The sequence below is a fragment of the Salmo salar genome, chromosome 07, assembly GCF_965601325.2.
Source record: "Salmo salar chromosome 07, fSalSal1, whole genome shotgun sequence".
Taxonomy (NCBI): domain Eukaryota; kingdom Metazoa; phylum Chordata; class Actinopteri; order Salmoniformes; family Salmonidae; genus Salmo; species Salmo salar.
Window position 1 is genome coordinate 53,597,501 of NC_138297.1, and position 12,114 is coordinate 53,609,614.

A 12,114-nucleotide genomic window follows, 5' to 3' on the forward strand; every position below is an offset into this window, starting at 1 on the left:
TGCATGACTCAAAATGATTCAATTATCACTTCAAGAAGTTCTCCACATTCAGATAAGATAATAATACAAGTATTTTGCAGCTGGGTGCCAGGATTCATACTGTTACTTCAGTTATCTAAAATCGTTCAATATTTTAGCTATTTAGGATGGTCACAATAGGTCATTTCACCAACAAGCCATTGCTGCCTTTAAAGCACTGGAGAGAGAGGGAAGGTTCTCCTGAACAAGGTCCTTTGGATGGGTTACCCATTGCCAATCTGTTTACCAGTGTGTCACTTGACAATCAGAGCAATATCTCTTTGCAGAGGCTGGACTAAGATCAGTTAAACTAGTAGCTCTGAATGGAAAGGCACATGTTTTAGTAGTTCCAGACAGTTGCATGAGGCCGGCCATTGACTAGCGGTCTCTTTTGGTGGAAAGGCACATGCTTCTGCAGAGCCAGCAGCAGGGGAGCACACTTCAGAGGAATGTTAATGAAGAGATTTCAATGGGTATTCTACTGTAGGTGAATGCCAAGAAATAGTCAGTGTGGAACAACAGCAAGGCCCTGCAGCAAGATCCACTGCTCTCTGGACAAACCCAGGTAGGTTGAGTTTTATACTTATTTACAGGCAGTCCAACGATACTGTATTGCAGGAATCATCAACTAGATTCAGCCGCGGGCCATTTTTTTCTTGAGGGGATGGTTAGGAGGTTAGAACCACAATTACAAATAATTTGTAGACTGCAAAAAGACTGCCCGAACAGATAATGTTTGACTAAAACAATCATTTCAAACCTTGCTTGCATTTGTATATGATCACGTCGTGTCTCTCTATTATGCGTGAGAATACTTGGGAACAGATTTCTTAAATTAAAGTAACTTAAAGCTGATGAACTGTTTTCTTTTTTACAGTCTCATGTCCAACAATGAAAATTCCCCACACACAAAAAAGAAAACGTTTTTGCTCAGAAAACTTTGGGGACCAAATAAAACCACCAGCGGGCCAAATTCTGCCCACGGCCCGCCAGTTGGGGAACCAAGCTGTATTAAGTATCTGAGGGCCTACGCAGTTATTTATCCTTGATTAATCCAAAATGTATTTTAAAATGTTTTGCTTTATTGTTCTACTTTTATACCTGTGGTTCCACTTGTATGCACCTAAATGATTATAAGTGTGTCTGGATACTGTGTCAGATAAATGACTAAAATGTAAATGTTGTGCACTACAGAAAATGATTGCAATCTACCAGTTGAAAGAGCACCGAATGCAGTTAGGTTGTTTATCACTTGTAGATTTTCCATAATTTGCTCTAACAACAAACAACAACAAAAAGACTAAAAATGTGAGTAGGCTATGGGATTGTTACAAAATAGTAGTGTGCTATTGAAGTGTAGCTAACATGTATTACTTACATGTTTCAGGTTAGTTTATTAATTTTTGCTACCTACTGTAACTGTTTCACGTTTTTAGCTGATCTACTTTGTTGCATGAAGTTGAGTGAAGCACAGTTCACGCAATATATTTGACCATTGAAGTACTGTAACTTTGTACTAAGGAGATAACATCGCCAATTTGTGACTAATTAATTAAAGGCAGGGTTAGATTCAATATTTTTGGTAGACATTGCACTCAAGATAATGATGAATGGTGGAGATTTAACCTACATATGAATCTCGCTAACACATTAGATAACACGTTAGATAACACATTAGGGAAGAAATTCGCAATAGCCGAAACAGCACCACTGGACACCCCACCCGCATTTGTTATTGTTCTTGTTTTGAGGAAATGAGCATCCAGCATCGTACATACTCTGCTGTTCACTCGCACGTGCAAAGATGTCCGAAGTGGAAAAAAACAGTTTGTTGTTTGATGTAACGTCTTAGATGTTGTAATATCGCAAACGGATGTGGCAGTGTCACCGCTGGATTCAAGCTTTAAGTACACGATGCCTACGTAAAGCCATCACAAACAACGACCACTGATCAACACGTGACCATTCAAAACAGTGAACAGTATGACAAAAATCATGACTCATGAAGTATGCAATCAGTAACCATAACGTACACTGAAGAAACATGCAAACCCTACTGTCAAACTCTTATGAAGAATTATGACAGCCTCTGTCAAGTCCAAAATGTTGTTAACTAAAGCAATATGTGGTTGACGCTACACGCTACATGCTCCGTCTTGTCTAGATTGGTCCTGGTCCTGTGTTAAGGAGTTGATCGATGGGCCGTCCCCAGAATGACAGCTTCTCGCTGGACCTTTCCCAGTCAGACGTCTGGGTCTGGCAGCCAGAACCCACGCCAACGGCGGGTGAGTGAATCACATACAGTTGAAGTCGGAAGTTTACATACGCCTTAGCCAAATACATTTAAACTCAGTTTTTCACAATTCCTGACATTTAATCCTAATAAAAATTCCCTGTTTTAGGTCAGTTATGATCACCACTTTATTTTAAGAATGTGAAATGTCAGAATAATAGTAGAGAGAATTATTTATTTCAGCTTTTATTTCTTAAAATCACATTCCCAGTGGGTCAGAAGTTTACATACACTCAATTAGTATTTGGTAGCGTTGCCTTTACATTGTGTAACTTGAGTCAACCTTTTCCGGTAGCCTTCCACAAGCTTCCCACAATAAGTTGGGTGAATTTTGGTCCATTCCTCTTGACAGAGCTGGTGTAACAGTCAGGTTTGTAGGCCTCCTTGCTCGCACACACCTTTTCAGTTCTTCCAACAAATGTTCAATAGGATTGAGGTCAGGGCTTTGTGATGGCCACTCTAATACCTTGACTTTGTTGTCCTTAAGCCATTTTGCCACAACTTTGGAAGTATTTTGGGGTCATTGTCCATTTGGAAGACCCATTTGCGACCAAGCTTTAACTTCCTGACTGATGTCTTGAGATCTTGCTTCAATATAGCCACATCATTTTCCATCCTCATGATTCCATTTATTTTGTGAAGTGCACCAGTCCCTCCTGCAGCAAAGCACACCCACAACATGATGCTGTCACCCCCGTGCTTCACGGTTGAGATGGTGTTCTTTGGCTTGCAAGCCTCCCCCATTTTCCTCCAAACATAACAATGGTCATTATGACCAAACAGGTCTATTTGTGTTTCATCAGACCAGAGGACATTTCTCCAAAAAGTACGATCTTTGTGTCCATGTGCAGTTGCAAACCGTAGTCTGGCTTTTTTATGGCGGTTTTGGAGCAGTGGCTTCTTCCTTGCTGAGCAGCCTTTCAGGTTATGTCGATATAGGACTCGTTTTACTGTGGATATAGATACTTTTGTAAATGTTTCATCCAGCATCTCCACAAGGTCCTTTGCTGTTGTCCTGTGATTGATTTGCACTTTTCGCACCAAAGTACGTTCATCTCTAGGAGACAGAACGCGTCTCCGTCCTGAGCAGTATGACGGCTGTGTGGTCCCATGGTGTTTATACGTGCGTACTATTGTTTGTACAGATGAACGTAGTAACTTCAGGCGTTTGGAAATTGCTCCCAAGGATGAACCAGTCTTGTGGAGGTCTACAATTTGTCTGAGGTCTTGGCTGATTTCTTTTCATTTTCCCATGATGTCAAGCAAAGAGGCACTGAGTTTGAAGGTAGGCCTTGAAATACATCCACAGGTACACCTACAATTGACTCAAATTATGTCAAGTAGTCTATCAGAAGCTTCTAAAGCCATGACATCATTTTCTGGAATTTTCCAAGCTGTTTAAAAGGCACAGTCAACTTAGTGTATGTAAACTTCTGACCCACTGGAATTGTGATACAGTGAATTATAAGTGAAATAATCTGTCTGTAAACAATTGTTGGAAAAATTACTTGTGTCATGCACAAAGTAGATGTCCTAACCGACTTGCCAAAAGTAGTTTGTTAACAAGAAATTTGTGGAGTGGTTGAAAAAACGAGTTTTAATGACTCCAACCTAAGTGTATGTAAACTTCCGACTTCAACTGTAAATCAAGTGCTATATATTGCATGTGAAAGTGGCCTAGAATGCACCTTTGGAGCATTGCTCCATTGTTTGTGTTGGTAAATTCATTCTTCTTGGATAAACTGAATTTAAATTGCTGACTTACAGTATAGTATTATATGTAGAGTGTGTAATGAATACCTGATGAAATGTATGTTGAAGTTAAATCCCTCTATACCATATATTGCTCACCATAAAAGATGAACGACAAGGAAATTTATAAGAGTGGTTTCCATAAGCCCTGAAGACAATGTCTGAATTTGCAGTGCAATCAATAATTGAAAAACTAAGAGCTACAGCTATTTTAATATGAGCACAGTCTGGCAGCGCATTCACCAGCTCAGCTTTGGAAGTCACCTGAGAGAATAGAAGATGCATTACACAACTTGTATTTCTCATTTGAACTATCTGGAATATAGAGATGTCTGGTAGTATGGATTAGTGTTTGGGCAGTTTACAGTCAGGTATCTACAGTGGATTAAAGCCATTGTTCATGGCCTATTATTCAATTGTGTACGTTTCTGGAAAACAGATGGAAGAGGACTGGTGTGGAAGAGGAAATTAGATTTTTAATCTTACATGACCTGAAGAAGACACAGGTCATCCTGTTCTTCGTCTTGTCTTTAAGGTTGTTCTGTTCCCTGATATGTAATTTAACCAGTCTGTTTTAGAACTGTTTCTAAACTGCCCTGTTGTAATTTCCTGTCAAACGATCTTTCATGGTTCCTGTTGTCCCAGGATGTGTGGGGGAGTGGACATGTCCTTGATATGATTGGTCTTTCTCAGAGTCTACTATCCGTGGTGATAAGCAGAAGTACCGAACTCATTTGAAGGGCATGTGAAACACCCCACCCATCCTTGGTCTGTATAAAATGTCTGTGGAGAACAAATAGCGAGTCAAATTGGTTTTCCCTTGCATGCATGCTCGTAATAAAGCTTTTTTATATTGAGACCAATCTCAACTGCCTTTTCCACCACACTGGTTACAGTCTACAACTTCTGTATGGTTACTTTGCTATATGTTGCAAAGGGCTTGGCCCTGGCCATTACGAGCTCTTGTCCAGATGTGCTAGGTCTAATCTGGGTCCATTTCCCCAGGGACATTTTGGATAAACTGTAGACATTTGATCATCCCCTCCTCTACATTAGTCTACCAGCTTTGCGCTCTTCCTTTATCTCACTCACTCTTTCTCTCCTCAACTCTTTTTCCCCACCTGTCTTCTCACACAGCCGCCCAGGTCTTCATTTGGCTAGCGCTTCTATTGGCCTTTGGCCTGCAGTTCTACCTAGCTGTGTTCTGCCTGCTGAAGTGCTGGAGTTTTGACACGAGGCTAAAGCAGGCTCTTAAAAACCTGCCCTCTACGGGGAAGCTCCTCACAACAGGTAGGTCTATTCCAGGGATGTTGCCATGACAGTGCAGTGATCCATGAACTGACCAAGGCAAGTATGTAGTTTGACAAAAACTTTGGTTTTTGTTTTATCAAATCCACTGAACACTTTCGATCTCACTACATTCTGAAATCAAAAGTTAAGCAGGTTGAAATGCGACCTTTCATTTGACTAAACTGGAGACAATGTTAATAACACCTGTATTCCATATGTTTCAGTCCCTTCCATCATTCAATTTCCAGAGGACTTGAAGAGTCTGAAAGCACCGGCTTACTGTCGTTATGACGTAGAAGTGGCTGAATCCTCCCTGCCTAGACCCTGCTGCTATGACGATGAGGCTGGGCCCTGCACTAACTCTCCCTATACACCCTTTGCCTGGGATCTTGTGCAATGCTGAGGAGGACCCTGTAACACTTTACTGAAAATTAAATATAGTGAGCATGGAATGCTGATCCATAAAACTGTTGAGTAAGTTACTTCTTAAACTGAATTTTTTAAATAAAATTTGATTTGTTTTAAATTGAGCCTATCATATTTATAATAAATGATAAAAACTCACCCCACACAGCCATGAATACAGCAAAGAAAACTGTTGCTCCGTTGTCAAAAAGATGGGTGACCTAAAGCCAAGAAACAGATCAATAGCAATTGCTTAGAGAAATTATTTCTGAAAACATGAATTCAGTACAAACACATAAAGTAGTCACATTTGTACATAAAGATTACAAAGGAGGGCTGTTCGTTAGACATTTTCCAGAGCAAGCTCACAAAGTAGTCCCGTGTAGCTCAGTTGGTAGAGCGTGACGCTTGAAACACCAGGGTTGTGGGTTCGATTCCCATGAGGGACCAGTATGAAAATGTATGCATTCACTACTGCAAGTCGCTCTGGATAAGAGCATCTGCTAAATGACAAAAATGTGAAGTAAAAAGGTTACCTTGCTCAATGTGTTATACTTACATTTTACTGTGGGATAGCTCTGGAGTAAATGTTTGTCAAAAAATTCAATATGTTTCTAAAAAGTATATGACAAAAATCACTGTTCCTGGAGAACTGCAGTGTACGCAGGCTTTTGTTTCAGCCCAGCTCTAACGCAAAATAATTCTGGTCTAAATTTATGACCATCATTAGTTAATCATTTGAATCACACACAGTGGCTCTCCAGGATCGGAATTAGCCACAACTGCCCTGATGTTTGTCAGCAGTGCTCAGTCTGGGGCAAATGTTTAACACACTCTACATGGTAGTACGGAAGTCACCTTGGCATAGATGCAGCTGTCTGAGAGTCTCAGGTAGGGGCAGTACTCGTCACATATGGGGCACATGATGATGTCAGTGGCCTGGCAGATTTCTTTACTGGAGAATAACAGACAACCTTTAGCCTGGTTCCATACACTCATCAATTCTTATTGCATTTATCAGCCTGTGTCAGTGCTGCCACACGACTAAGGCAATGATAGCATTGGTAATAGACTTCTACCAGACTAAGGACAAATTTACACCAGTGTAAAGCATGCGTATGTTTGGTATTTTTTTCTAGTGGAAGAACACAAGACCAAACATAGTATTTTATACATATTTTATCCTTCACTAAGGTAAAACAATGAGGTAAAACCTAATTAAAGAAGACCAATGAGTATTAGGTGAGCTCACATTACCTGACCTGGCAGTGGTCTAGGGTGAACCAGCCGTAGAGGAAGACCATGAGCCCAACCAGCGCCGCAGGGAACAGCATCCCAGTGTACCAACCCAGCCAGGCAAAATAGAGACCAATTTTCTCCCCGAAGTACCGCCTGACAACACCGCCAGGAGACAAACATGTCATTATGTACCAGCCCTGAAATGATGTTGTGGCTTCATACGTTTTTAATGATCTGGTAAATGCACTCCTTCATTGATTAATTCATGTGGCTTTAATACATGTGGCTGGTGAAGTTGTATTGCTTGCAGGATCGAGGACAACCTGCAAGGTGCAGATAATACATTGTATTAGATCTGTGATGTCCTTATAGAGCAGGAGTGTTAACACAGTGTTGTACCTTATGAGGTCCAGTGGCTGGTACTTGTACCACACACCCCACCAGGCCCAGCATTCATACAGCAAGTGTCTGTGGTTCTCTGCTCCATGCGTCCGGATGGAGTTCTTACTTCTGTAGCTCCCCTGTTAACACACACACACACACACGTAATGTACCATCATAACTACAGCTGTAGGATCTTAATTTGATCACTTTTTTTGTTGCTGACAGGAAATGCAAACTTGTAGTGTATGAGTTTTAAAAATGCTTCTAAAGTTTGTAATTTCCACTTTGAAATATCAGACTTGATTTGTCCCAATGAAAAATGTATCAACCCCTACAAAAATACCCATTAATTATTAATCAAATAATAATTCACTTTTTCGGTTGCCGCAGGATTATTTTCCTGCTGTAGTGAACTGACTCAAATGAAGATCCTACAAGTGATATTTCTCTTCCAAGCAGTGGCGGTTCTAGACCATTTCAACTGGGGGGGCCAAGCTTGGGCCAGTTGTACTGTTAGAGGGGCCAGTTACATTAGACGTTATTGTTGTCATCGTTTTCTTCACTGCATTGCAGGCATTAGCAGGCAAAAGACCATATTCATAATCATTAGTGTTCCGCGTTGCCACTGTCTAATAACGGATGTAAAAAAAGAACGATAGCAAAAATTAGTTATGTAAAAAATGATTTCATACTCCACATTTAGGGGGGCCACAAGGGGGTCCAAAATTGTTGTCACAGGGGCACTGCCCCCCCCCCCCAGTACCACCCCTGCTTCCAAGCCAATGCGTGAAGTGTCGGTGCATTACCTCATGAAGGGGAAAAGCTGCCTCGTATGAACTATTGCTCAAAAGACGATTCAGCCCTGGAGCATAAACAAGAACATGAAGAACAATAACTCTACACACCAGAGACATGCTGTATCTCAAACGTGGAACACATCTAGCAGTGGACTTGTACTACTTGGAGAGGTGCCAGGTAGCCTACCGGTTAGGAGCGTTGGGCCAGTAACTGAAAGGTCGCTGATTCGAATCCCTGAGCCGACTAGGTGAAAAATCTGTCAATGTACCCTTGAGCAAGGCACTTAACCCTAATTGCTCCTGTAAATCACCCTGGATAAGAGCGTCTGCTAAATGACTACAATGTAAATGTATTATCCAAAGGCCATTTGTAACTGTGTTAGACGACGATGACAATCTCACCCATTTTGTCTTTGCCCTCCTCATATTTGACCCTTTGCAAGATATGATGGACGATGCGACTCCTGGTAGCGTTGTTGAAGAATGTGTCTTTGTTGTGAATGGTGAAACTGTAACATAATATAGATACAGAAAAGGATCCTAGATCATATTTCTTCTAGACCGTTCCAGTCCGTTGGATTTATTGAGCTTTTGAAAAGCACACCATTTTGGCTTGGTGTCATCTCAGTGCATTCTATATAATTTTGCCTCGACTAGCGCTTGTGAGCCCCCCAAAAAGACCCCTAAAATTGGACCACACCCACAAGGAAATTTAGTTCATTTGTTTACATTGCAAAAATGTGGTACCCAAAACTAAGAATTGTGGTTTAAAGATGGAAGACATTGATTCATTTTCACCTTTAAGTTAGTAAGGAAAAAACATATACCAGACTGGTGGTGGACACACACACACACACACACTCACTGATGTATTCTGGAGCGACTGAAGGGGGCGGTAAAGCTCTCGTTCTCCTCCAGGTCAGGGAGGGTGTTGTTGTCAAACTTCATGGGTTTGCGAGGCAGCCATCCTCGAAATCTGTTGATTCTCTTCTCCATCCTGGATGGTGACAGAAAACCCAAAACCATATCAAACATAGCCAGAGACCATTAACATTAGGGTTGTGCCCCAAAATTCGATCAATAAATCAATTAGCACTCACCTACTCATGAACTTGTACCGTCGATGCATGTAGTAGATTTTCCTCCTGAAAACTCCCACAACATTATCAACTATTAAAAATCTCAGTGCATTAATGCATTGCAGTGGCCTGGGGCGGTCTAGCAGTCTAGGTCACTTGAGCCTCTGGAACACATGTACCGGTGCTCGCATGTGTTAGAATGGTAAGAGTGCTCTAGAAGGGTCAGATTCTAACTAACAAACATGAAGAAATACAGAAAATAAAAGTGCATTGCAAATAACCGTAGATTCATAGTATGAGAGAGAGAGCGAGACAGAGAGAGTCAGTGAGAGAGAGAGACAGAGAGTCAGTGAGAGAGAGAGCGAAAGAGAGCGAGAGAGAGCGAGAGAGAGCGAGAGAGAGCGAGAGAGAGAGTGAGAGAGAGAGTGAGAGAGAGAGCGAGAGAGCGAGAGAGAGCGCGAGAGAGCGAGAGAGAGCGCGAGAGAGAGAGAGAGCGCGAGAGAGAGAGAGAGCGCGAGAGAGAGAGTCAGTGTGAGAGAGAGAGAGAGAGAGTGAGTGAGTCAGTGAGTGAGTCAGTGAGAGAGCGAGAGAGAGCCAGTGCGAGAGAGCCAGTGCGAGAGAGCCAGAGAGAGAGAGCCAGAGAGAGAGAGCCAGAGAGAGAGAGCCAGAGAGAGAGACAGACAGTGTGTGTGGTGGGAACCTGTCTGTCGATGTGATTTATGTGTGTGAGTGTGTTTGGAACTACAGAGGCTGTGTGTTCGTCTCCCCACCTGAACGGCATCCGAATGTTCATAAGCTCTGCGTAGCGACACAGCACCTCCCAGGGAGCATGCAGCTTCAGGAAGATCACATCACTGTTGCACACAGACAACTGTTTGAGGGGAAAAGACCCAGCATTAGAAGTATTACGTCCTGTTGATACTATTTCTTAGAACAGTTTCTTAGCCCATAAACAATGTGAATAATATAAAATCTAATGTTTTAAATTAAAATGTTTCTATTCTAAATCATGTTGCCACACATGTATCGAGCTTCAGTAGATTTGACTTTATTTGGATCTCTTTTAGTCCTCATTTGGACTAATCTTCCAAGAGTAGAGAGGTTTATGGACTTCATAACTGGACATAAAGAGGAAAGGGACAGTTGAAACATTGATTTTCTTTTCTCTCTCATAATTTCCTATGACATACATTTCCTGTGACTGATCTCAGAACAGTTAACAGGCATTCGCTGTCATGGCTGCGGAATAGTTTGTACTAGGATCTTTAAAAGATACCAAACTATGTGAGTTTGATTTCTTCAAAATCCCAGTAGCACAGTTATATAGTCAGTACTGCATTCTCTGATAATTTCAAGCAGAATTCTGCCTTGCATCTTGTTGTCATCATAAGCAGTCTGACTATACAGTAGGTAAAAGAAAAAGCTACCCTTGCAGGACCTAAAAATAACAAAGTGTCTCCATGTAGGAGAGAAGCAAATGATGCTGTTAAAAGAGAGAAGAAGCATAGTCTCTTTGAATGCTCCATATGATGACCTTGATGTTACTGCGTCAGCACACTAGGCGTCAGCCACTCTCACACACGCACAGACACACACACACACACACAGCACAATTGCTTCTCTTCTCCTTCTAAACAGGATTGAGGGTGAAACTTGCCATCAGCACATTTGCATTGGTTTATGAGTGACAGGCAGAGCTTCAGTGACTACTGTAATACTGTCATACAATAATACTGTTACTGTAATGCTATGTTACTGTAATACTATAATATACTGTAATACTCCGTAGTACTCGCCTCTTTCTCCATCTGCAAGCCCTCGGCCCGGATGTTGCGCTCAAATATTTCCCTCTTCTCCGACTGCGGACCAGACTTCCTGTAAACCAGGATGTAGTCGATGTGGCACTTGCCATCGCTGAAGCACAAGCCACTGGACCTACTTCTCCCTACCTGGGGAGAGAAACAGAGGGAGGGAGTAACCACTATAAGGTTGTTTTGACCCAAAGTGACTTCAATATATTTTACCATTAGCACTGCCTAACATTTACAGAGGCGGTTGAGCTAAAGTGCTTTGCTCATAAGCACAAGATCTAAATATGCTCTTCCAAGGTTTATATATCACACTACCGTAGGAAGAAACCAATGAGCTCACCCTAAGAAGACTAAACGTCTTTCCAGATCCCCCAAGGAGGATGAGAATAACACTGACAGCAGCCAGCTTCAACCCACAATGACCATACGTGCTTTACGGACACACATGTCATTGACCTCTCACCTCTGGTGCCGGGTCAGTCCTGGTGTTGTCGTCCAGGATGCTACTGGTCCCGGGGTCGAGCAAGGTCGAGTCGCCATCTTTGGACGGAGTGCTCAGCCCCTCCAAACTCTCCATTAACAACTTCACATCCTTCAAAACTGGACAGAACATCAGCAGAAAATCCAGCGTCAATTGTCAAACCCTCAATATGTTTTTGATTCTGTGGACACCTAGATTACTTCCTAACTCACTTAATCTAACAAAAAAATTAACAACAAATTTACAAAAATCGAACAAAAAAATAAAAAATTAAGTGCATGACTACCACTCAGATTTCAACTTCACAAAAGTGTTTTTGTCTCATAAAATTTGCTCTTTAAAAAGATGCTGCACAACAGTTACATTATGGTAATGTTATTTGGTTGAGGTACCCCTTTAAGGAGGTGCCAAATGGCTTACCATGGGGTGGCATGTTGTCCTGTGTGCTGGGGGAATCCGGAGCCCCAGCCAAGGACTCCTCCATTCTGACTGGCGACCTGTTGGGGGGGAAGGAGAAATCCGCAGCCTCAACCCCAGGGGCCGGGGGCCGCAGAACTCTGCGTCT

The 12,114-nt window shown here is 42.0% G+C and overlaps 2 protein-coding genes across 4 annotated transcripts in view; one reads left to right on the forward strand and one right to left on the reverse strand.

Moving 5' to 3' along the window:
• Positions 1–11,681, reverse strand: part of LOC106609519 (anoctamin-4) — a 22,787-nt gene extending 11,106 nt beyond the window's left edge. Inside the window, exons 1-11 of the mRNA XM_014208436.3 lie at positions 11,532–11,681; positions 11,054–11,206; positions 10,028–10,128; positions 9,279–9,323; positions 9,044–9,175; positions 8,581–8,687; positions 8,188–8,243; positions 7,397–7,518; positions 7,016–7,150; positions 6,617–6,713; positions 5,919–5,979 (exon numbers count right to left, since the gene is read on the reverse strand). Coding sequence (XP_014063911.2) covers positions 5,919–5,979; positions 6,617–6,713; positions 7,016–7,150; positions 7,397–7,518; positions 8,188–8,243; positions 8,581–8,687; positions 9,044–9,175; positions 9,279–9,323; positions 10,028–10,128; positions 11,054–11,206; positions 11,532–11,681 — 1,159 coding nt within the window. The remainder of the gene's footprint in view (positions 1–5,918; positions 5,980–6,616; positions 6,714–7,015; positions 7,151–7,396; positions 7,519–8,187; positions 8,244–8,580; positions 8,688–9,043; positions 9,176–9,278; positions 9,324–10,027; positions 10,129–11,053; positions 11,207–11,531) is intronic.
• LOC145880045 (uncharacterized) lies at positions 192–5,879 on the forward strand. 3 transcript variants are annotated; one of them, XM_082977767.1, is made up of 5 exons: positions 192–583; positions 896–1,079; positions 2,183–2,303; positions 5,201–5,353; positions 5,578–5,879. In XM_082977767.1, exons 3-5 carry the CDS (start codon positions 2,216–2,218, stop codon positions 5,754–5,756), a joined length of 420 nt encoding a protein of 139 aa, XP_082833893.1. In that variant the 5' UTR covers positions 192–583; positions 896–1,079; positions 2,183–2,215; the 3' UTR covers positions 5,757–5,879. The 3 variants fall into 3 exon arrangements, with proteins under 3 accessions (XP_082833893.1, XP_082833891.1, XP_082833892.1); XM_082977765.1 differs by lacking the exon at positions 896–1,079 and having other exon boundaries at positions 195–583; XM_082977766.1 differs by lacking the exons at positions 192–583; positions 896–1,079 and having other exon boundaries at positions 1,426–2,303.
• Positions 11,682–12,114: the final 433 nt, after the last annotated feature.

Bases quoted from the DNA above. Each gene is read 5' to 3' on its own strand.
- LOC145880045 (XM_082977767.1), top strand. From the start codon at position 2,216: ATGGGCCGTCCCCAGAATGACAGCTTCTCGCTGGACCTTTCCCAGTCA. The intron at 2,304-5,200 runs GTGAGTGAATCA...CTTCTCACACAG, and splicing joins AGAACCCACGCCAACGGCGG to CCGCCCAGGTCTTCATTTGG. The intron at 5,354-5,577 runs GTAGGTCTATTC...CATATGTTTCAG, and splicing joins GGGGAAGCTCCTCACAACAG to TCCCTTCCATCATTCAATTT.